Source organism: Schistocerca piceifrons, chromosome 2, assembly GCF_021461385.2.
Source record: "Schistocerca piceifrons isolate TAMUIC-IGC-003096 chromosome 2, iqSchPice1.1, whole genome shotgun sequence".
NCBI classification, from domain to species: Eukaryota; Metazoa; Arthropoda; class Insecta; order Orthoptera; family Acrididae; genus Schistocerca; species Schistocerca piceifrons.
In genome coordinates this window covers 770,179,790-770,206,120 of record NC_060139.1, presented here as the reverse complement: position 1 = coordinate 770,206,120, position 26,331 = coordinate 770,179,790, and the positions used below count along the sequence as shown (strand labels likewise).

Below are 26,331 nucleotides of genomic sequence, written 5' to 3'. Positions count from 1 at the left end.
CGGATGACTACCGTCTGACATGCACCTCTTCGCAAGATGTCTGGCGCTTCGTGCAGCAAATCAATGCCTGCTATCTCCGAGTGCCACCAGACTCAATCGAACCTCGAATGTCTCTATAGCCGGAGAACAAACATTTTCCCGCCGCGAAATGTCATGCTATTACGTGGGTCAAAGATTGAGCGGTCGCTTAGCTCTTTCATGAGGGACCTAAATCCCGCCTCGACTTCTAGACCTATTTACGAACAGCCCTTGCAGCTCTCGAAAACACGCCACAACACCGAACATTATTTGCTAACTATCTTCGACGGGTCTTTGTTAGACCTTCAGCAAGTTGGGGGAGGGGGGGAGGGGAGTGCCTCGAGCAGAGGGCACCTACCCCCCCCCCTCCCGGCGGTGTCTTAGTTTAAGCCGCCTATGATCGATTATACCTCTGACCTCCGCGGACGGGAGAGCGCGTCGTATATTTCACGTATTTTATTTCTTCATTCTTTTCCTTTTCCTTTTCTTTTTCTTTACCTAAGATTTATATTTTTCTCCTCTGTCGCCGATGTGTTCCACATAGTTTCATGATAATATTGAATAATAAATGAACCACAACAACGCCTTCCACTTCCGTTGATTCCTGTGTTTCCACTTTCCTGTGTCCCACAAGCTCGATGGTGGTGAGGGAGACACTGTAGCCAGGCCTTGGGTTTCGACCCCTGCCCATTTTCCCCCCGAGATCCCACCGGTCCACTATCTCATTAAAAGAAAAGAAAAAAGTGATCAGCTCAACGAAATGTCATCCCTAACGGCCCGGTTTTGATTCCCGGCTGGGTAGGAGATTTTCTCCGCTCAGAGACTTGTCCTTATCATCATCATTTCTTCCCCATCGACACGCAAGTCGCCGAAGTGGCGTCAACTCGAAAGACTTGCACCAGGCGAACGGTCTACCTGACGGGAGGCCGTAGCCACATGGCATTTACATTTTATTCCACCATCGTGCGACATTTGCATGCAATGGAGAAAGTTCAAAAATTGGATGCATGGGTAACGCGTGCTCCAAGCCAAAATCACAAAAACCATTCTGTGCGTCTCTGCTTGATCGTCATGAAATGACACGTGAACAACACGGATGATTCCTACCCTACACGGTTATTGGTGACGAGAAACGTTGTCTTTATGCTAACGTAAGGGGTAAAAAAGGAATGGTTGAGTCCAAAAAAAGGAGCAGTTCATGACCTGCGCGCAGCCACAAAAAATAACGTTATTCATCTGGTAGAATAGCAACGCTGCGGTTATTAAGAATAGCTTCCCGGACATGTAACCATCTCAGCTGACATTTATTGTCAACAACTGAGAAGTCTTGCAGACGCACTCCAACAGCAAAGACCAGGAAGGCTGCGTGAAATGCTACTCCACGATAATGCCCGCCCGCACTCTGCTAGACTGACAAAAAACACTGTACATAAGTTGGATTGGTAAGTCATTCCGCACCCACATTGTTCACCTCATCTCGCGCCCTCATATTTTCACATTTTTCGCTCTCTACCGAACAACTTTCGAGGAACATCCCTTCCGGATGAAAACGGGCTCTGAACATGTCTGGACGAGTCTTCGCCTCCAAACCACGTGATATCTACAGTAACTGATTCGAAAAGTGTTGATAGACGTTCGTAAATAGTGATGGAGTACATATTATTGACGACGAAAGCCTCTGTTATATGTATCTGTTGTGTTACTATGGAAAACCGCACCAACCCAATACTGAGGCGAAAGTGGTATGTGTTTCTTTTGGAAAAGACGTTGCCAATTTCCTTCCCAATTCTTGTACTTTCCGCCAATGTGTCCTAACTACCTCTGCGTCGACAAGAAGTAAAATCCTACTTTTCCTTATATTTTTCTGGTACGTGCGAACGACTGGTAGACCAAATAATTAATAAAAAGGCACTAAATCTATCTTGGGAGGAAAGAGTGCTACACAAAAACATGGATAAAAGATGGTATTGATTTACGGAATAGATCCTGAGGCATCATGAATCGTCAGTTTGGTTGTGGAGGGAAGTGCGTGGTGTATTGTAGAGGGAAGCCAAGGCATGACTACAGTACTAAGGTTCAAATGGATATTAGTTGCGGCAGTTATGCAGACATGTTGTTTGTACAAGATAAGACTGGCATGGAGAGCTTCATCAAAGGAGTCAGCGGACTGGACGCTACAACGAACAACGAGTGAGGTAATAAATTTTACATTTGTCCTTCCACTAAGTAGGTTTCATCCCTGAAATAAAATTCTGGAGCTTCTGCAAAATACCCATTGCTGCTACTCTAACCTCTTTATTCGACTCTGTACGTTTCGAAACACAAATTTCACTCAAAATAGAAGCAAGTGGAATTCAAAAAGTCAGAAAGTTGATGAACAGGTTCAATGTTACAACAATTGGTACGTCCATCTCCTCAGTTTTCCCATTACCGAAGTGTCTTTGTGGAGTGGTACATTGCCCTAATTATCGCAATTTTCTTTTGCAATGGATGCCTCCTCTTACGTAGTTTTACCCCCTAACCGGCCGTTTTTCAACACTCTCCACTCCACTAGTTACAATATTTTCTCGTTTGCATGATAGGTTCATATATATACAGTCACTTCATGGATATGAGACCTTTGCTTTGATTGTACGAAATGTGTGTGTGGGGGGGTGCAGCGGGGGGCAGCATATCTTGTAGGATATATCATTCACCTTGTAAGAGGTCCGAGCAGATGTAATTTCGATGTATTGCTCATGCACTGCCTGCGATATGCAAGGTCTCTGACCAGACAGCAGTGTTGACTGCAGTAGGAACTGTGTAGCTGTGCCGGCCGCGGTGGCCGTGCGGTTCTAGGCGCTCCAGCCCGGAGCCGCGCTGCTGCTACGGTCGCAGGTTCGAATCCTGCCTCGGGCATGGGTGTGTGTGATGTCCTTAGGTTAGTTAGGTTTAAGTAGTTCTAAGTTCTAGGGGACTAATGACCACAGCAGTTGAGTCCCATAGTGCTCAGAGCCATTTGAACCATTTTTTTGTGTAGCTGTAGCAGTAAGTTGTTGCTAGTCTGGAGTCTGCTCTGGTCTGGTCTGGCTGGCCGGTCGCGGTGCAGCGATGCCGGAGCCTGAGTATTATTGTATGAGGTAAAAAGCAGCCTCGCGCATATGTAGTAATTTAATCTCAAGTCCCATGTAAATGTTTTAAAAATCTCGTAATAATAGTCTTTCTCATAAAAAGTAACTTTTAACAACCATTCATTTCAATTTAAAGAATTTACTAATTTCTCCCATCCATGATCATCCCGATTGTTGCAAAAAAAAAAAAAAAAAAAGATAAAAAAACAGTTGTTTCCCTTTCATAAATCACTAATCTATCGGCCAGCATTGCACAGGGCTGTGACAGAAAAATTTATTGTAAGAGCAGATATATATGCGTTATCCGGCGACTTCATTGAGGTAAGAATTTTTCCTTTTTTTTTATTCAGAATGATCTTTCAGGGCCATGACGCAGCACTGCTGTCGTCCAAAATTTACCAGGTTAAATTCACAGTGAATTATTGAAAAGTCATAAGTGAGCGACAATTTAATTGAGAGGTTAGGTACATTGTATTATTACCAGGTTACTGAATTTATTTTTTTTATTGGGACGTTACACTGAATGTGAACGACATAATTATAATTTTTACTGTTGAGAAATTTAGGAATTTTGCTGTTTTGAGGCTACGCTAAATGTGAATGAATTTTGTGGGGAGGCTAAATGTGAACGAATTTTGTGTGGAGATTAAAGTTAAATACATATTTTGTGGGGAGGTTACAACCTCATTGTTTCTATGTGTTTGACTGTTTCTGTGTATTTTTGTTCGTATGTGTGGTGTTTTTTCCACCTGTTGAGCTTATCTTGTGTGTGTGTGTGTGTGTGTGTCAAAGAAGCTATTACTTTGCTGAAACTTGTAATTATAGTGTCTGATAGTTCAGTATATGTTTATTTTCTGTGACTTCCTTTTGAAATTGGAAAGTTTCTTGTTGTGTTATAAGATGTTTCTTTGTTACTGAAGATGTTTATTTTTTGTCTATTTCTATTGTGATAATATGATGGTTTTTTTGTAACTATTGCAGTGCAGTGTATTGAAAAACAGGTGTCTGTGTATGGAAGAAAACATGGTAATAATGTAAGGATCCAAAAACACAGGAGAATTATTTGTGATGTAATTAAACCGAAATGTGTGCAAAATCTCAATTATTACAGTGACCAGTGATGATGCTTTAAATGAAGCGAAACGCTTTAAGTCTAAATAGGACTTTACACAGTCGTGAAGGCGGCATAACGCCGATATTGTGTATCAAAACAGTGATCGCTGAAGAGAGGCTTCAAAACAAAACACGGCATGTATAATATTTATTACTTGGTACGTTCGCCTCAGAGCTCCGGCCCGGTAGCTCAGCGTGTTCGGTCAGAGGGTTAGCTGCCCTCTGTAATAAAAAAAAAAAAAAAAAACTGAACGAACGGATCAATGATGACCTTGAACGGGTGTCATGAGACGTCCGCCACGAACAAATGCAACGAACAAAATGAGATCAAACGAGGTCAGCGCGACGGAATGGCATGCTAAGGGGCCCGGGTTTGATTCCCGGCTGAGTCGCAGATGACGAAATGGCGTCAGTTAAAAAGGCCACCGGTCTATCCGACGGGATGCCCTAGCCACACGACATTTCATTTCATTACTTACTACCTTTATTTTTTTTTATTTTATTATTTTTTATTTTCTTTGCCCCACATGCTAACATGCAGTTTCGTATCTACAAAAGTATGGTTAATTATTTTATGTATGGTAACACCAAATAAGAGTCTACAGTGTGAATTTTTACAATTTCATTGACTTCTGGTATCCTAAGGTAGTGATACTTTACCCAAAGAGCTCAGAGGTATCCATTCGGCTACTATGTCAGAACCGTGTCCTACTGCTATTTTACACTAATTATAATTAACTGTTTATTAGGAGGGATTGCTAAGCCATCGTCTCTTAAGATTTAATGAAATAGCAGATATCCACCTAGGGATTCCTACTCTCCAATTATAGGTGTCAATGGTGAATTATAGCAGCCATTTATCAGTCATTTTCTATGCTGGCTCCCTTCAAAACTCAGTCCAATCAGAAAATTGTGAGCTCGTATGAAGTTTCGTTAACTGTCTATGTACGTCCCAACTGCGCCTTGCAAGGCATTTGTGCATAATTATGTACTAGCCCCGCGGAACTTGCGAGTTTTTGAAGTGTTCCTTCTTTGCATTATGTTTTAGAATTTGCTTTCTGCCGGTAACCGAGTATTTTCGCTCAAAGCGTGCCACGATAACATATATCCATTTAAAATGCCCAGTTCAGTAGTTCCATTCCTCCTTGTTGACGATGTAGTTTTAATTTCTGCGTCTACACAGGCACTGACATAATTATGCACAAATGCCTTGCAAGGCGCAGTTGGGACGTACATAGACAGTTAACGAAACTTCATACGAGCTCACAATTTTCTGATTGGACTGAATTTTGAAGGGAGCCAGCATAGAAAATGGCTCCCTTCAAAATTCAGTCCAATCAGAAAATTGTGAGCTCGTATGAAGTTTCGTTAACTGTCTATGTACGTCCCAACTGCGCCTTGCAAGGCATTTGTGCATAATTATGTACTAGCCCCGCGGAACTTGCGAGTTTTTGAAGTGTTCCTTCTTTGCATTATGTTTTAGAATTTGCTTTCTGCCGGTAACCGAGTATTTTCGCTCAAAGCGTGCCACGATAACATATATCCATTTAAAATGCCCAGTTCAGTAGTTCCATTCCTCCTTGTTGACGATGTAGTTTTAATTTCTGCGTCTACACAGGCACTGACTTGCAAACAGCGTAGCGTACAGTAATTTCCCGTGATTCGATGAGTGTGCGAGTAGCTCGACCTTCAGTTACCTCATTCTTTCTGAGAAGCATTAATTGACGTAGTTACAGACAGAGAACTATGGTCAATGTTTCTTTGCTGTACCTCACTTTCGAAAGTAAACTGAAAAATTTTCACTGATTTCTTTTCTTTCCTGAATCCATATAAGTGTCGGCCCACTTCACATTTATTTCGTAAGTAATTACGTGTGATGTATTCTGCAAAATTAGAGCCTCTTACAACAATCGATAAATTTTCTCTTTTTGCTACGTTATCGGATTCCTCTAATGCACCAATTAAAATAGTTTTTTTTAGTCATCATTCTTCTGACTAGTTTGATGGGGCCCGCCGTGGTCTCTGTATTCCTCTACGGTTTTCACTCTTTACAGCTCCCTCTAGTAACATGGTAGTTATTCCATAATGTCTTAACAGATGACCTACCATCCTGTCTCTTTTTCTTGTCATTCCTTTCCTCGCCGATTCTCCGGAGAAGCTCCTCATTCCTCAGCCTATCAGTCAACCTAATTTTCAACATTCTTCTGTAACACCCCATCTCAAATGCTTCGAATCTCTTCTTTTCTGTTTTTCCCACAGTCCATGTTTCGCTACCGTACAATGTTGTGCTCCAAACGTACACTCTCAGAAATGTCTTCCTCAAATCAAGGCCTATGTTTTATACTATTAGACTTCTCTTGGCCAGGAATGCCCTTTTTGCCAGTGCTCATTGCTTTTGATGTCCTCCTTGCCCTGTCCGTCACTGGTTATTTTGCTTCCTAAGCAACAGAATTGCTTAACTTCATCTACCTCGTGATAACCAGTCCTGATGTTAAGTTTCTCGCTGTCCTCATTTCTCCTACTTCCCACTACTCCTGTCTTTCTTCCATTTAGTTTCAGTCCATATTCTGTACTCATTAGACGGTACATTCCATTCACCAGATCCTCTGACTCTTCTTCAGTTCCAATGAGGATAGGAATGTCATCAGTGAATCTTATCATTGACATCATTTCACCTTCAATTTTAATTCCACTCTCGAACCTTTCTTTTAATTCCGTCATTGTTTCTTCGATGTACGGAGTGAGCAGTAGGAGAAAAAGACTACATCCCTGTCTTACACCCTTTTTCCGAGCACTTCGTTCGTTTTATATATCTACTTCGAAGCCGATCTGATAAAACTGATGACCTAAAAGACGTAACTAGTTCTGTTTGATATCATCCGCTAGACTATAATTGTACAATCACGTAGTCCTCAGGCTGTTTGAACATATACGGAACAAAGACACCTTTCTGACCGTGGTAAATTATAATTAACTTCAATAAGCGTTTGTATAGCTTGAATTTTTCAAGATAATTCTTTGAATATATAGAGAGCGAGTTTTCTTGACAGCATATAAGCTAAACTGTGCTGCAGCTCAACCGAATACAAACAATCACATTGTCGGTTTGTTAACAGTCAGTCATCTAAATACTATCATGGTGTGGATAGTACTGATGCTGACGGTTTATTAATGGCGGAAAAAACTTCTCAACTCACAGAGTGAATACCGATATTGTCACATCATGTGCGTCACGAATTGTCCTCAAATATGCACAAAGAACTACTGAAATAATCAGAAATAAAATCTTTTAGCTACCAAAAATGCCCTACCTCTCAGTGATACGTTTAACATTTTCAAACAAAGCTACTAAAACCTAAAGAAATATCGTCGACATTCGTGCAGGCACAGTTACTAGAGCGCAGGCGCCAGAAAGCCTTCAAGTGCCAAGTAAGAGCGACACTTCCGCCTACCAAAGCAAGAACCTTGGCAAGAAGTACCAGACAGGCAGATGCGATCACACTGACACCAAGTGTGCGAGACCCATACGGCGGAGATGCAAAGTGACTGCGAAACACGGGGTGCTTCACAATTAACACCGTCCTATAAACTCGTCCCGTCGGAAAAACGGTTAGGGAAGATTAAAGTCGATGTAACGGCAACCGCGCCCCAGGCAGCAGTGGAAGGAGTGTTGAGTCACCTTCGAACTGAATCCCCCAATCGGATTAACGACGTGCAGCGTTGTTTTGGCCGGCGTGGATGTGGTTTTTTGGAGGTTTCCCTCATCCCACTAGGTGAATACCTGGATGGTACCCATGTGCCGCCTCAGTTACATGATTCCTCTTCCGTCCCAGGCATGGGGTATATGTACCTGTGCAGTGAACATAGCCTACTGCGGATGTTCTCATCATCAGACCAGGATAGTCACTTCATTTTGGGACTACGCTGTTTGCCTACAATTTGCGATAATTGCGAAACTGGAACATTAGACGCGTTCACCTTGTTTTGTGTACGTTTCTGCACGTTTGAGTTTTACTAACAGTGGTGGTGCAATATTGTTGTTGCTGCGGATGTAAAGAGAAGAATTTGAAAGGAGGACCAGTTACTCTTCATAGATATGTACAAAAACGTATAATTTCAAATGTCGTATTGATTACTTTATATATTGAAAAATATTTAGACACGGAATTATAAAGTCTTGTATTATAGACATAATTTCTGCGATTTTATGGCCGTGTGTTTACGAGAAAAGTGCCAGATAAATTTGTAAGTACGTTTGAGTAAACAGTCAGTCAGTGGATACATATTGGCGCTATGTTCATATGCAGATAAATTTATACATGGCATTCTTATTAATCTCCTCCAATTTATGCAGGTTCTCAAATCCTTATGTGTATCTAAGAATTTCTGCATGAGACAGTCTTCTATACAGTGTCATTATTGCAACGTAATTAATTAGAAGAGATTCCACGATATGAATCAGTGCAATGTAAAACGCAAAAAATATTGCTGGCTGTCATTTCTTTTATTACTCCAAAATTCGAACAGTGATTTTGTAATTTTTTATCTTTTTGTGCAGAGTGTATGTTTTACTTTTCTGATGAGAAGACGAAAAAATGTAATGCATATTTTATTTGTTTACAAAAAGCAGAAGATTGAAAGAAGAAAAACTGAAAGTAATAATGGAAAAACGGGTGTTACATATAGCTTACTGTATTTATTGTAACAATTTCATAGTTCCATATCTTTTTTTTCACATCTTTCCATTACAGAGGTTCGGACATTTATATCTAGTGGACTGGCCTGGTCAGTCTTCAACCCTATGCCGCTGAACTTTCGGTTGTGGGGATGCAAAAACAATAAGTTTGGGTAACGAAGTACATGACCTGGAACAGACTATCCCTACCCATGCAACTGTTCGAAAGAGTCCGTGTACCAGGTGGTTATAATTAAAGTGCAGCCACTCATGGAAGTCCAGTGTGGGCTGTAACTATCGTATGGCAGCGAAACTTGGTAGATATTCTAATGCGTTAATGCTTAATCGATTTACTCTGGAAAAAATTAATTCCAATTTTGGCCACCAGGTGCAAATCTGGTGTTATGAATGCAAGAAATGCATATGTAATGGTTCTGTGATGGGATCTGGGCAGAAAAGGTCAAACAAGTGAGAGAGGCATTATTAACCATCCTGCATGAAAACAGCGGTTAGCACACAGTTTCGCCCTTACAAAGCGGGAATCATGCTGTACAAGAAGGTCTCAGTAACTTGTAGACGTTACGGTACACCTGACAGGCCCTCTAGGCGTGTTCTCTTCAAAGAAGAACGAACCGAGAAGAAAGGTGCTTGTGAATCCACACCACACAAACACATATGGCGAGTGCAACGGGTATTCGTGCACAACACTCGATTTAACAGTATCTCCAATTCGGCAAGTCTGTGTATTCACTGCCTCTCGTAGTGTGAAATACGCCTCATCACTCCACAGAAGACAGCCCGGTCACATGTCATAAACTTTGATCCGCGCCCGAACTTAAAGAGCGCTGCTGCAAATCATGAGGTTTCAGTCGCTGCACCGTCTGGATCTTGTACGGGAACCAGTGCATGATATGGACGGCAAAACTTTCCTTACTGTTGACCATGAGATGGGCAATTCTCGTGACACTGCATGAGCACTAGCACTGTCTGGGACACAGCAACCTCGTCAACAACTTCCACGTGGATAGGACGCCTTCCTCTCCCAGATGCCACACCAAGCTCACCCATGTTTTCATATTTTTTCTACCATCTTCTGTAAACTACTTAATGACACTGTGCTTCTCCTCAGACCTTTCACTCGGCGATACTCTCTCAATGCAGCACTGTAATTGCTGCCGTTCGATTAGAACAATTTCACTAACAGCGCATTGCCTCTCTTCTCGATAGCCACACTGTTCACTCACGACATGGCTTGTCAAATGACAGCGTGGATCTCCTATCGTCATACAAACAGTGTACAGCGCCAGACAAGCACCCGGTGGCCAAAATTGGACCTAATTTTTCCATCGTAAATCGGCTCCGTATTCACGCATTAGCATATCTACAAAGTTTCGCTGTCATACGATAATTACAGCCCACATTGGACCCCATGAGTAGCTGCACTTTAATTACAGCCACCTAGTATTACCAGCGGCTTCGTTGAGCCGTTGTTGTGCATCCGTTGCTGCTCACAAAGGACCCATGGAGAATCTTCTGTCACATTGTATCATGTAACTCAATAATAAAACATTGTATCTATGGATCAACCCTATGTCTGTTACGATACTGTAGGCACGAACTCGTTAGTGTTCGTATGTAGCAAATCGTTGGTGAGAGCAACTGCGCTGTTTGGGGTACGCACCTGCAGAGTGAGCGTGGTCCCGTCCTGGTGGTGCACCTTGACATCCCAGAGGCGCTTGTCGTCGTTCAGCGACTGCTGCTGCGTCACCGGCAGGATCACGCACGTGCCTTTCGTCACGGATGGCTGCGGACCTGCTCCACATACAAGTATTAGCACGTCAAACTCTCCGCTATACTCAACCTACCATAACCTGCGATATTACACACATCAGATGGCTGGCAAACTCTAGTTGTTATTTTCGGCCACTTGTTCCCGAGACTGTTCATAACAATTTGTATGGGACGAGTACTGAATCTGAAAATGCCTATTAAAATAACAACACCAATTTTTTTTCCCTTCGAATATGAACTTAATTCTCAAACTGTAACATTCCTATCCGTTTCTTGAATTTCGCTTAACACAGTAACACGAAACATTGTGAAATAAGATTGTAATACAACGGATATAGGCCTCAATGTGTAACAAAATCTGAAACTATGTTAACCTTACATGTGCTTAAAAAAACGCAGAATGCTGAAGGGTGCGAACACATTTTACAGCACAGTGTACTATTTGCAGTAGAGGAACTGTTTGCAGACGGTGATTTTTCGTATCTAAAGGACAATGCGTCCTGTCATAAAATAGCATATGTGAAGCAGTGGTTTGCGGACAATCATCATCATCGTTGTGTTCATTGCTAAGCGTCGTGACCCTATGAAACGCCTCCATCCCGGATGATTACCACGTTACGATAGATCCCACTCAGGAGATAAACTGGATATCTTCTTGATTTGAGCTATTCACCTGCTAGCTGATAGCCCCCTAGGTCTCATGCGCTCCATCTTTCCGTCCCTGTTTATTTTTTCTAGATTTTCCTTCAATATTGCTATTGATCTTCAGAACTTTTTGGCTGACACGAGAAGAAAGGAGCCTTGAGATACTGAGTTGCTCAATAATGGATATTAGTTCTTCTTCCAGTCCATTTTGTGTCCAGCATTTTTCTGCAGCACCAAAGCTCATATGCATCATTACGCTGCTTGTCTCTGCCCTTAGGGATCCACGTTTCGCTACCGCAAAAGAAGACGGTAAACACAAATGCTTCAACAAGCCGGATTTTATGCTGTTCGTTATCATTCTATTCTAGCAGACCCTGGTGAGTTTCTCTATAAAAATATCACCCTAGCGTGATCCGTCTTCTTACCTCACCAATTTCCTGTGTCTCATATACGAGGGTAATCCCAAAAGTAAAGTCGCCTATTTTTTTATAAGTACATAGACCTGTTTATTTCTACAATGATTTACATCAGTTTACAGCTTGAACATTTAGCTGTTTTTCGACATAATCAACATTTCTGTCGATGCGTTTTTGTAGTCGCTGTGGCAGTTTTTGTATGCCCATGCCATACCAGCTCGCCGTCATGTTGTTAAGAAAGTTATGAACCTCTTCTTTCACCTCATCGTCGGAGCTGAATCGCTGGGACCACAATTAACACTGACAGGTACTATGAGATTCTGAAAAACTCAGACGAGCAATCCACAACCGGAGAAGAGGTATGTTGAGCAAGGACGTACACATTCACCATGACAACGCTCCTCCACACATCGCTCGGCAAACCTTTGCTCTCCTGAAACGGTTTCAGTGGTACATAATGACCCACCCACCATATAATGGTTCAAATGGCTCTGAGCACTATGGGACTTAACATCTAATATCATCAGTCCCCTAGAACTTAGAACTACTTAAACCCAACTAACCTAAGGACATCACACACATCCATGCCCAAGGCAGGATTCGAACCTGCGACCGTGGCGGTTGCGTGGTTCCCGACTGAAGCGCCTAGAACCGCTCGGCCACAAAGGCCGGCACCCACCCTATAGTTCTGACTTGGCGCCCAGTGACTATCACCTCTTCCCTTAAGTTAAAAAAACATTTGGCCGGAAAGCGATTCAGCTCCGACGACGAGGTGAAAGAAGAGGTTCATAACTTTCTGAACAACATGGCGGCGAGCCGTTATGATATGGGCATACAAAAGCTGCCACAGCGTCTAAGAAAGTGCATCGGCAGAAATGGTGATTATGTCGAAAAATAGCTAAATGTTCAAGCTGTAAACAGATGTAAACCATTGTAGAAATAAACAGGTCTATGTACTTATAAAAAATAGGAGACCTTACTTTTTGGATTACCCTCTTAGGTGACCCAAGGCAGATGAAAGAACGCACTATTTCCAGTTCCGTTAATTGACCTGTGGGTTGGACCTGTACTGCTCGATCAGCTATCATGAGTTTGGCAATGCTGAGATTGGTGTCTAATCCATATGATAGACTAAAGCCCTTGACTTTCATTATTACGTGAGGAAGTTCATCTTCATTGTTGGCTGAAAGCACGGTGTCGTCAGCAACTCAGAAATTGTTAATGTTCTTCCACGAATCGAGATGTCTTTAGTCCAACCAGCAAGAGTTTCCCTGATGAAATGTATGTTGCACAGCTGGGGTATCGGGAACAACCCTTGCTGACAGCTTTTGATACACTGAAGAGAATCAGCACTTGAACATAGCTCTGAGGTGATTACTGTATAGATTTCTGATCAGTGCTATCAAGCGTGGTGGGACACCGAACTCAGCAGACGCCTGGCACAACTTTCTCCAGAAAACACATTCAAAGGCTTTCCTATAGTCAAGCAATCAGATGAAAACCGGAACACAGACCTCTCGCGATTTCACAGTTAGTTGTCGTATGTTGATAATCTCTTCACTAATTTCTTTTCCTTCAACAAAACCTGCTTGCTCTTTAGATATGTGAGGCTTAAAACGCTGGTCCGAGGTGTGGATCAAAATTTTGCTTGTCTGTGATTTGAGGGCAACACTTCGGTAGTTGGAGCAGTTCCTAATTGACGCTTTGTTGTGCGGGAGGATGAAGAGAGACTTCAACCATTCTTCTGGCCACTTCTCAGTTTCCCATATTCTTGATGGCAACACATCTACACTTTTCTGCCCATTTCGCTGATCTTCTCCCCAGATATACCGTCTTCCTTAAATGGTGTGGCCGCCCAGAGTCCCCATTGTACACCTTTGGGATGAGTTACAAGACCGACTTCGCTCCAGACTCCAGCATCCTACGTGACAGCCTTCGTTGGTTTCTGCTCTTGAATAAGATTGGGCTGCCATTCCTCCACAGACAGTCAGGCACCTGATTGAAAGTGTCCCCAGCAAAGTTGAAGCCTTCATAAAGATGAAGCGTGTACACATCCCATATTAATGTGCACTAACAGGTGTCCGGGTACTTTTGATCAGATAGGGAGTGCTACAATGCTCTTCACATTCAGTACTGTGTTAGGTATTCTTTCATATTATTTCTCAATGTATCTCTTCGCCTTGATCTCAGAATATGGTCATTACAGTGGTCAAAATAAACGTTGCAAATTGCTTTATTGTCAATACTGGACATAATAGGAAACAAGACTCATTTTTTTCTGTCAGGTATAGTCACAAGGAAACAAAAATAAAGAAAATAAACATACTTTCATTCAATAAAAATAAACAAAAAGAAAGAATAGAACCTTTCAAAAGATTCCACTCCAAACACTATAGTTTCTTCCCACTGTCGTCTTGCACAACACATTGTTTATGAACCAAATGGCCGTCCTCGTAATTGGAGACACTTTTGAATGCGGTTAAGCACACTCCTTACCACTTGTCCACGTATTCCTGTAGGATATTGTCTCATTCCTCCACAGCGGCCTGTGATGAGGGAGACGACGCCTGCAAACCGCTCGTTATAGCATTGTCCATGCATTACCAGCACAGTGAGATTTAGAGAATATGCAAGCCATTCAATCCAACTGACTGCACCTCTTCTGGGAAGGTGTTCACAAGATGTGACAATGGAGGCGTGCTTTATCGTCCATCAGAGTATCAGAGTGAATCCCGCTCCAATATGTTCACCAAACGGAACCACAATGCGTGCAAGAATGTCATCCTGATACTTCGCGCCAGTCATCCTCAGATGGATAGGCGCAGGTGGTGTCCTGCGGACATACAAATACATGATTTCACCCCAAAATATGACTGAACTTCCTTGATAAGGGTGGCGGTCTACAGCGCAGATAGGGTGTAAACCTTGTCCTCGTAGCCTCCACACACGAATATCTGTATTATCAGGATGGAGACATATTGGCCTTATCGTAAAAGCGGGTTGTGTCTCACTTCTGCTTAGTCCACAGAGAGTCGTTTCGTGCCCATGCGTCACGAGCCCCTCTCCGTACATGATGTAGAGGAGGAGCCTTGAGAGGTCTTTTGGCTCGAAGTCACTGCTCATAAAGACTGTTTCGTGCCGTTTGTGTTGACACATGCCCACCTGTAACTGTTTGGATCTACTGCCGTAGGCGTGTATCATTGTGTTGAGGGTTTCTGCTTCCTGTTACACGCAGATATCAGTCCTGCAGACCTACTGTTTTTCTTCTACGTCCCTTCTTTGATGATTCTCAACTAATCCTGTCGCTAGAAACTTATTTCGGGCTCTACAGACATCAGTTTGACTCACATCGACATTCGATGCGAATTCTACCTGTCGCTCTCCCTGCTTCTTTACGGTGACTTTACAGAGCCTCTGATTGTAGGCTACTGCTATCCGAACAATCCTGAAGCAGTACAGCTCTTGCACTGACGCATGACACAAGTACCCCACGTTTACAGGGGACACAGTTGCCATAGATACCGGCCCCCAAGTAGTAGAAACATGGACTGTTTCTGCTATAATTACATTACGAATAAACCAAACCACTGATATCATAACGTATATTTTTGGATCACAACGTCCGGTATTTAAGTTTCGGCAACATGCAACATTTATTTTGACCACTGTGTAAGAGAGAGAAGAAAATCGTATACTGTATTCGGTGAGCTCCAGTGTCCTGTCCGGCTCCCGGGTCGTGCTACGTACTCACCGAAGTTGAACTGCAGGCGCAGCACGTCCGCGGCGTCGTCGAAGGGCCTGGTGAAGCGCAGCGCGACGAAGAAGGGCAGTCCGCGGCGCAGCACGGGCGTGCCGAACTGCACCAGCTCGTACTGGTCCGTGTGGTGCGAGCGCGCGTTGTCCCGCGCGTACATCTCCGCCAGCTCCACGACGAGCGGCGCCTCGCCCGCCTCTGCGCATGCGCACAAACACACCTGACACTCAGTTCTCCTACTACACACATTTCACATCCTTTAAAAAAAAAAAATCAACAAAATATTTAACCTCTTCCCCTTATTCCACTCCTTCCTTTCTGACAAAATATGATCACTATCTGGGAACTAAGCTCCGTATGTGAATTATGGGAGTTGAATTACATTGCGTCAAAATACACGCTCCATTCACATTAATGTGACGACGGCCTATGTTCGACGCCAACGTGCAATAAGCACTCACAGACGGCAGGTGCAACCGCTAGGAGAGGGGGGGGGGGGGGTATATAAAGCGTGCCGGGTAGCGGCTATCGAACACCTCGCGAACGTCTTCAAGGAGATTACTCGTACCCGCGAGTTCCCAGCATACTGGAAACACGCGGAAGTGGTCGCGATACACAAACCCGGGAAAGACCCTTTATGCCCGCAGCACTACAGACCGATTAGCCTCTTGCCAACTCTCAGCAATATCTATGAATTCCTCCTGCTTATTCCCATACGAGACCACACCACCAACGAGCGACGTTTGCCGGATTTCCAATTCGGATTCCGACAGAAGAACTCCGCCCCATAACAGATCATGAGACTAGTGGAAACAGCCACAGAGGGCTTCAACCACAGAGGCTACTGCGGGATAGTGCTACTTGATGTAGCCAAAGCCTTCGACTCAGTATGGTATAAAGGGCTACTATACAAGTTAAACACACAAGGGTTCCCCGGGAGCATAGTCAGGTTCATCCGAAGCTATCTCACGAATAGAACCTTCTCTGTCAAGGTAGAAACATTCACCTCCACCAAAAGGCGTATTCGTGCTGGGGTGCCACAGGGATCGGTCCTGGGGCCCGTTTTGTACAGTCTGTACACTGCGGACACTCCAACGGCCCCCGTGGTGCACACTGCACAGTACGCTGACGATACCGCCTTTTACAATCGTAATGCGAATAAGGACCTGGTCATTCGTAGGTTACAAAGGGTTTTAGATACACAGGAACCTGGGCCCGTCGCTCGCACATCACCATCAGACCTGAAAAAGGCTATGTTGACCACCTGGAGACTCGGGAGACGCTGACCCCCTCAACGCCCCCCCCCCCCTTTCACCAGCACCTACATGGATCCCGACTACCCTGGCGCAGATCCGCCAAGTATCTCGGCGTAACCTTGGACTCGAGACTAATGTGGAAACCCCATATAGACGAGATCCACTGGAAGGTCTGTGCCAGAATGTCCATTCTGTACCCAGGCCCTGCTCTGTAGGACTAAATGTCTATCAGGCCCTCATACGGCCAGTAATGGAGTATGCGTGCCCTGTCTGGGGATACGCGGAAAAGCAGCACCTGGACAAACTCCAGAGGCTGCAGAACTGCGCCCACGGGAGGGCACTGCACCTACCCATGGGTTCCCCACTGACGATCTGCACGCCGCTGCCGAAATCCCACTCCTCAAAGAAAGATTCCAGGATCTGGCAAGGGCTTCCGACGAGAGCTCTTCCAGATCTGGAAATAAACTTATCCAATCCCTAGGTCGGTATGACATGTCCCACGACAAGCACAAACGACCCATGACGATCTTCGACGACTAAGACGAAGAGAGAAATCCCAAAAATTCCCAAATCCTAACAACAATCCTTAATCCTTAAAACACCCAACATCTCGCCAACCTCAGACAAGTACAGGGTTATTACAAATGATTGAAGCGATTTCACAGCTCTACAATAACTTTATTAATTGAGATATTTTCACAATGTTTTGCACACACATACAAAAACTCAAAAAGCTTTTTTAGGCATTCACAAATGTTCGATATGTGCCCCTTTAGTGATTCGGCAGACATCAAGCCGATAATCAAGATCCTCCCACACTCGACGCAGCATATCCCCATCAATGAGTTCGAAAGCATCGTTGATGCGAGCTCGTAGTTCTGGTACGTTTCTTGGTAGAGGAGGTTTAAACACTGAATCTTTCACATAACCCCACAGAAAGAAATCGCATGGGGTTAAGTCGGGAGAGCGTGGAGGCCATGACATGAATTGCTGATCATGATCTCCACCACGACCGATCCATCGGTTTTCCAATCTCCTGTTTAAGAAATGACGAACATCATGATGGAAGTGTGGTGGAGCACCATCCTGTTGAAAGATGAAGTCGGCGTTGTCGGTCTCCAGTTGTGGCATGAGCCAATTTTCCAGCATGTCCAGATACACGTGTCCTGTAACGTTTTTTTCGCGGAAGAAAAAGGGGCCGTAAACTTTCAACCGTGAGATTGCACAAAACACGTTAACTTTTGGTGAATTGCGAATTTGCTGCATGAATACGTGAGGATTCTCTACCACCCAGATTCGCACATTGTGTCTGTTCACTTCACCATTAAGAAAAAATGTTGCTTCATCACTGAAAACAAGTTTCGCACTGAACGCATCCTCTTCCATGAGCTGTTGCAACCGCACCGAAAATTCAAAGCTTTTGACTTTGTCATCGGGTGTCAGGGCTTGTAGCAATTGTAAACGGTAAGGCTTCTGCTTTAGCCTCTTCCGTAAGATTTTCCAAACCATCGGCTGTGGTGCGTTTAGCTCCCTGCTTGCTTTATTCGTCGACTTCCGCAGGCTACGCGTGAAACTTGCCTGCACGCGTTCAACCGTTTCTTCGCTCACTGCAGGCCGACCCGTTGATTTCCCCTTACAGAGGCATCCAGAAGCTTTAAACTGCGCATACCATCGCCGAATGGAGTTAGCAGTTGGTGGATCTTTGTTGAACTTCGTCCTGAAGTGTCGTTGCACTGTTATGACTGACTGATGTGAGTGCATTTCAAGCACGACATACGCTTTCTCGGCTCCTGTCGCCATTTTGTCTCACTGCGCTCTCGAGCGCTCTGGCGGCAGAAACCTGAAGTGCAGCTTCAGCCGAACAAAACTTTATGAGTTTTTCTACGTATCTGCAGTGTGCCGTGACCATATGTCAGTGAATGGAGCTACAATGAATTTATGAAATCGCTTCAATCATTTGTAATAGCCCTGTACTAGACACCACCAGAACACCAACACAACACACAGACAGCCAAAACAGTCAAAGACAATCACACACTCACAACACACACTGTGGAGTAAAAGGCAACACGCTACAAACTGCTCAAAACATTTCTCCAATGAGGGGAAAGTTAAAAGGTGAGAGAGAGGGGAGGGGGGGGGACGAGCGGAAAACGGTGCAGTCATTTTCGAAATTCGGAAACGGAGCAGTTTACCTGACGTCCGAAATGGCGCGATCATTGGCTTTTAGGCCAATGGAGGAAGCATTTCAGAAACGACAAAGTTCGTAAACTGTTCTTGACAGGCCGTGGCTTAAGTATATCGTGGATGGAAAAATGGTACTATCCGAAACCAGCGCCGAGGCTGCTGTGGAGCACAAGGGTCCATAGATGACAAAGGTAAACGATGGCCTCGTAGACATGTAAGGGCGAATAAACGTGCAACTGTTGAGCAACTCACCGCACAGATGAACCAAGTGGCTACCAAGAGTGTCTCAGCGAACGATGCTGCACAAGGGCGCGTGGTTCGTGCACCTATGCTGACTGCCGTTCACCGGCGGCGACAGCTGGAATTTGAACACCAATACCGCAACTGGACATCCACCGAGGCAAAAGGTAGCATTTTCAGATGAATCACGGTTTACACTCCAAAGGATAGATGGCTGTTCGGGTGTACGGCATGAAACGTTTGAAAGCAAACACCCTGGAACAACTGTCGGAAGAGTCCAGGCCAGAGATAGCGTTATTGTCTTGGGAATGCAATCTTAGCTTTCCATGGGTGATCTCGTCATTCGCGAAGGCACAATGGATCAACACAAGTATACATCTATCTTTGGGGACCATGGCCACCCCTACATGCAATCTATGTTTCCTCGGCACGATGGCATCTGCCAGCATGGCAATGCAAATTGTCACACAGCTCGCAGTATACGTGCGTGGTTCGAAGATTACCAGGGCGAGTTTTCCGTACTCCTCTGGCCACTACGCTCTCCGGATATAAACCTAGTCGAGAAACTGAGGGACCAACAGGATCGGGTTGTTCGCGCCATGGATCCTCAACTGGTGTCAGCATGGCTTCACATCCCTGTTGATACCTTTCACAAAGTCAGTCACTTTCTTACTGCACGTCTCGCGGCGGTCCTCGCCCAAGACGTTCGTGCTTCAGGCTTTTGGTCACATTAATGTGAGTAGACAATGTGCATATATAAATCTTAACTGTAATATTTGCCTTAAAAATAACATAACGTTTCAACTCTTAAATAATAAATTATGACAGCGTTTTAAGCTATTAAATTCGCTAATATGGACAGAGAGTAAACCACATTGCTTCGCCTACAGTAGCTGTCCAAAAGTGTGTAGCAACTGAAAATCCCGCCAGTCTTGAAGTTCGTTGAGCAATAGGGTTTTTTGCTACAGAAAGGTTGAAAGCTGTTTGTTTTCTTCTCAGAATTTGTGCTTTAAACAGATCTAATGTGCTGAGTCCAGGCGTTGTGTATCAAAGGTGTTTCATGTTTAAAATTGCGACAAATGTACGTGACAATGAAAGAAGTGGGCATACGTCTAATGATCCAGCAAGGTCTCCGAAAAGGTTCTCGAGGTTTTCGTTTGGGTGTTGGCTCGATAATTATGCTTAGTCGACTGACAATTCATAGTACATAACACGGGCGCAGTAGCCTACGCTCCCTGTCTAGTCATATTATAAATTGAAGACCCCTGACACGTTTTTCGTGCATAAAGCTAATCTCAGTAACGGTCGTAGGAATTTTGACACGGTTTTCCTTAATAGATACACTGATTCACGAGGAAGGTTTGTATATATAATTTGTGATTATAGTAATTATGAGTATGTTATATATGTATTATTTAACTGGCATTAGGAGTGACATTTTTGGCAATCATAGGAGCTACAAGCTGGTCAGCTACGTAGAAGGCGGTATGCGCCAGAAAAAACAGTAAAGTAAACAGCCACTGCAACTACGGAGAGCAGTGAGCCTTGACCAGTACCTACACATATTCGGTATACATGAGAGGTAATGGCCTGACTGACTGACTCACCATTGCTCAGTCCAAACAGCTAAGGATAGAAAGTTGAAATTTGGAGAGGGTGTTGATTTTAAACCGTAGCTGTCGTGTAACAAGTGACTTTTCGAAACTCGAAATAGACGACGAAAGGTTTTTTAAAAATATGACGCTTTTAAGGCAATTTTGAAGATAGAACTACGAAAATTGGTACTTGGTTTCTCGGTCAGATATACATGTTTCAGCATTTCCGGAAATTTAGGCTGTGTGAGGCTAAAACTGTGAGTGTAAGTTTTTTGGAAATAAATAATTATTAAAGATTTACTAAAGTATTTTTAAACCTACATCTGTCAAAATTGGTATTTGACTTCTCAGATACAGACAGAAAAAATAACTGTTTCAGTGTTTTTGGAAATTCAACATCAAGCAGTAAAGGAAACAAAAGAAAAGTTCGGAATAGGTATTAAAATCCATGGAGAAGAAATAAAAACTTTGAGGTTCGCCGATGACATTGGACTTGGAAGAGCAGTTGAACGGAATGGACAGTCTCTTAAAAGGAGGGTATAAGATGAACATCAACAAAAGCAAAACAAGGATAATGGAATGTAGTCGAATTAAGTCGGGTGATGCTTAGGGAATTAGATTAGGAAATGGGACACTTAAAATAGTAAAGGAGTTTTGCTATTTGGGGAGAAAAATAACTGATGATGGTCGAAGTAGAGAGGATATAAAACTTAGGCTAGCAATGGCAAGGAAAGCGTTTCTGAAGAAGATAAATTTGTTAACATCGAGTATTGATTTAAGTGTTAGGAAGTCGTTTCTGAAAGTATTTGTATGGAGTGTAGCCGTGTATAGAAGTGAAACATAGACGATAAATAGTTTAGACAAGAAGAGAATAGAAGCTTTCGAAATGTGGTGCTACAGAAGAATGCTGAAGATTAGATGGGTAGATCACATAACTAATGAGTAGTAGGTATTGAATAGAATCGGGTTAGAAGAGAACTTGACTAGAAGAAGGGATCTGTTGGAAGGACATGTTCTGAGGCATCAAGGGATCACCAATTTAGTACTGGAGGGCAGCGTGGAGGGTAAAAGATTAGATTAGATTAGATTAATACTAGTTCCATGGATCATGAATACGATATTTCGTAATGATGTGGAATGAGTCAAATTTTCCAATACATGACATAATTAAGTCAATTTAACAACATACTTAAGTTAATATAACAACTTTTTTATTTTTTGTGTTTTTTTTCGTAATTTATATCTAAAAATTCCTCTATGGAGTAGAAGGAGTTGTCATTCAGAAATTCTTTTAATTTCTTCTTAAATACTTGTTGGTTGTCTGTCAGACTTTTGATACTATTTGGTAAGTGACCAAAGACTTTAGTGGCAGTATAATTCACCCCTTTCTGTGCCAAAGTTAGATTTGATATTGAATAGTGAAGATCATCCTTTCTCCTAGTATTGTAGTTATGCACACTGCTATTACTTTTGAATTGGGTTTGGTTGTTAATAACAAATTTCATAAGAGAGTATATATACTGAGAAGCTACTGTGAATATCCCTAGATCCTTAAATAAATGTCTGCAGGATGATCTTGGGTGGACTCCAGCTATTATTCTGATTACACACTTTTGTGCAATAAATACTTTATTCCTCAGTGATGAATTACCCCATAATATGATGCCATATGAAATCAATGAGTGAAAATAGGCGTAGTAAGCTAATTTACTAAGATGTTTGTCACCAATATTTGCAATGACCCTTATTGCATAAGTAGCTGAACTCAAACGTTTCAGCAGATCACCAATGTGTTTCTTCCAATTTAATCTCTCATCAATTGACGTACCTAAAAATTTGGAATATTCTACCTTAGCTATATGCTTCTGATCAATGTCTATATTTATTAATGGCGTCATACCATTCACTGTACGGAACTGTATGTACTGTGTCTTATCAAAATTCAGTGAGAGTCCGTTTACAAGGAACCACTTAGTAATTTTCTGAAAGACAGTATTGACAATTTCATCAGTTAATTCTTGTTTGTTAGGTGTGATTACTATACTTGTATCATCAGCAAAGAGAACTAACTTTGCCTCTTCATGAATATAGAATGGCAAGTCATTAATATATATTAAGAACAACAAAGGACCCAAGACTGACCCTTGTGGAACCCCATTCTTGATAGTTCCCCAGTTTGAGGAATGTGCTGATCTTTGCATATTATGAGAACTGCTTATTTCAACTTTCTGCAATCTTCCAGTTAGGTACAAATTAAACCATTTGTGCACTGTCCCACTCATGCCACAATACTTGAGCTTGTCTAGCAGAATTTCATGATTTACACAATCAAAAGCCTTTGAGAGATCACAAAAAATCCCAATGGGTGGTGTTCGGCTATTCAGATCATTCAAAATTTGATTGGTGAAAGCATATGTGGCATTTTCTGTTGAAAAACCTTTCTGGAAACCAAACTGACATTTTGTTAGTACTTCATTTTTACAGATATGTGAAGCTACTCTTGAATACATTACTTTCTCAAAAATTTTGGATATAGCTGTTAGAAGGAAGATCGTAGAGGGAGACCAAGAGAAGAGTACACTAAGCAGATTCAGAAGGATGTCGGCTGCAGTAGGTATTGGGAGATGAAGAAGCTTGCACAGGATAGAGTAGCATGGAGAGCTGCATCAAACCAGACTCAGGACTGAAGACCACAACAACAACAACAACAACAACATCAATGACGGAGAAATAGCGAACGAACGCTTTTATGGAAATATTTCATTGCGCAAGCATTTTTTAAGCTAGATCTATGAGAATTTGTATTTGTTTTCTCTGTTACAAATAAAAAAAATATGTGTTTCACTGTTTTTGGAAATTTAACCCCAAAGAGGGTGAAATAGTAGGTGTAAACATTGAAAGATAAATCTGTGAAAATTGGTATTTCGCTTCTCAGTTAAGTCTGAGTTAGGGGATGAATGTGTCTACGAAAATATCACCACAAGAACGTAAAAGGCATAATTAACAATACCTTGGACTCCAGCTACCAAAATTGCTTTTTGGTCAGAAGTACATTCGGAAAAGATCATGCTTCTGTGGGTTTAATTAGCGGGAAAAGTTTAGGTATTGCAATTTACAAACAACATAGAAATTCGTTTAAAGAAAAAGAAAAACAAAAATATGTGCAGAACTTATAGTCTACGTGAGCAAATCAGCAGGCTGTAAGCTAGTATGTGTTACATATATCTTTTCTGTCTGTGTTTGAAGGCTAATTTCAGGAATTACCGTTTAGGGATTTACATACGATTTTGTCTAGTGGACTGATTCGCGAGGGAGAATTTGTGTATAATTTACTATCGCTACGCTATACAAGTCGTCCGGTCACAGATACTTTAATGCTAGCCGTCCTATGCCAGGGCGAGTCACTAGTTTCATATACAGGGTCTTTGTAATTAACCTTTCGCTATCTTAGAGGCCGTTACGAAAGACGAGTGATCGTAGGACAACGAAACTGTCGAAACATTTTTAAGGTCACGCGAAAGAGAAATAACGAGTAAAACAACGAAAGAAAAACATTTTAATTACTACGTGAAAGGGTAACATTTGCTTAGTGAGTACCATATTTACGTTCCTGTTTAAAAACTTCCCTCAATGTGACGACTAACTGCCCCCACGACAGCGCGAAGCTGCACTAGACATTGCTCTAACGCTACCCGAAACAACGGCGGAGCGCGAAATGTTCAGCTGTCGTGACACAGCTCGTCCACTGCTTGAAGATCGCACATTGCGTCCAGCGGTCTCAGCCTGTTAACTTGTTCTACATTTTGTGGCGCAGTTGGCTGACAGCCTCTCCCAGGAACAATTACCAAATCTCCTGTCAATTCGATCATCGAATCATGTTCTTCAATCGCGGTGCGGAAAGAGGACCTCTCCGTATTCCTTTGGTGCGCCGAAACTTGCGAAGAGCAGCAGCACTATTGCCGTTGCTTTGATAAAACGACTTTACGAGTAAAGCCCTGCTCACGTTGTCCAGACCCATGTGGACTGTCTGCAGCTGTAGTGCACACTGATGTTTGTGTTCCGACCCTACGTCGCCGTACCATTACCGGCGTCTAAGAGCACGTCACGACACTAACTCTACTAACAACGTAAATCCTACAGCGCGCAGTCCGAACACCATTCCTATAAAGTTGGGCACCCATACGATGAATAGTTTTCCATCTACACTGACTCTAATAGCGAAAGATCAGTTATAACCACCCTATATTTCCCGGAAGTGCGGATAAGCATCTGACTGTGACTCCAGTGTATTGTCTTTGCTACGCCTTCCACAGTACAACACACTCCTTGTTTTGTGTAGTTCCCTGGAGTGCGTATGAGCATTTCATTGCGAGCACGGTGTACTATGCCTACCACGCCTCGTACACGAGAGTGACAGGTAAACCATTTGCTTCTCCTCTCACGAAAAGGTGCGTAACGTTCCTTTCCCGTTCTCTGTACGAGGACGATTTAGAGCTCTTGGCAAGTCCGCTACGTCAAAGAGACAGCCAAGTCAATCACTTTTCCCGTCACGGAACATTGAGTAACAGCCTTTTCTAGTCGCTAGCTTCTCTCACGTAAAAGACGCCAGGCACAATAGCCTTCAGAACGGCGACTGTCCTACGATGCGTGCCAACACGAAGCTATACGACAGCGTCATCCCAATGCTCATTCAGTACAAGAGACTCCACAAATTAACTCGAGAGATGAAACTGTCACTCAACGCTTTACATTCTCCTCGCGTAAGTCCTCTCTAAATGGACATTACACAACCTAGGCTAGTTATTGATGGAGATGGCGAAGTGGTTAAGTCAGGTGGCTGCCATTGATGGAGAGCAGGGCTTAAATCTTCCTTCTTGTCTTCCATAAATCAGGCAAATTTCTTTCAACAAGACCCTGGAGGATACCTTCTGTTATTCTTGTCCAAACCGAAAAAGCAGGATCCCTGAGTTAGCACTCAGTCTTTGGTACCGCAGCGCCGACGGAATGCTAAATTCTAACACTCTTTTCTTCCTCTCCTCGATTACTACACAGCAAAAAAAATAAAATAAAATAAAATAAAAAGTTTAATCAATAGGCTAACATCTGCATACAACAAGAATTCCACATCAAATTCCATCCATGGACTGATGTGTATGGAAGGTCCAGCAGTGGACTATAACCAGAAGAAGACGAAATAGAGCACCATACAGTCCTGGAATTAGTGCAACATCGATGAGTAGCCCTAGAGTATTCACACCTCAGACTTCTGTAAGCGGTTTTACCCAAGCTTACTGACATGCTGCCCCAGTCTTGACTAAAGGCCTGTAAAATGATTTAAAAAATCTTGTTGTCCAGTGCTACAGTAATGGTCTTTGAAAAGGACCTATTCCATTTTGCAAAATACCGGTTGACAGAACTATATTTTTTTATTGATTGCTTATTTAACTCCTCTTGCGGCCTAAATAAAGGCATTGCGTTAAAACCCTTGCTAGTTACTTTTCGGCTGATTGATCATCTTTATGTAACTTGCT

General features: G+C 42.9%; 1 protein-coding gene across 3 annotated transcripts in view; it reads right to left on the bottom strand.

Annotated features, from left to right (window-relative positions):
• The window catches only part of LOC124777371 (hemocyte protein-glutamine gamma-glutamyltransferase-like), a 165,266-nt gene that overhangs the window by 81,347 nt on the left and 57,588 nt on the right, over nucleotides 1-26,331 (bottom strand). For all 3 annotated transcript variants that reach the window (XM_047252754.1, XM_047252755.1, XM_047252756.1), the window contains 2 exons: nucleotides 15,520-15,720; nucleotides 10,598-10,728 (listed from right to left, as the gene is read on the bottom strand). In XM_047252754.1, the coding sequence (XP_047108710.1) occupies nucleotides 10,598-10,728; nucleotides 15,520-15,720 (332 nt within the window). The remainder of the gene's footprint in view (nucleotides 1-10,597; nucleotides 10,729-15,519; nucleotides 15,721-26,331) is intronic.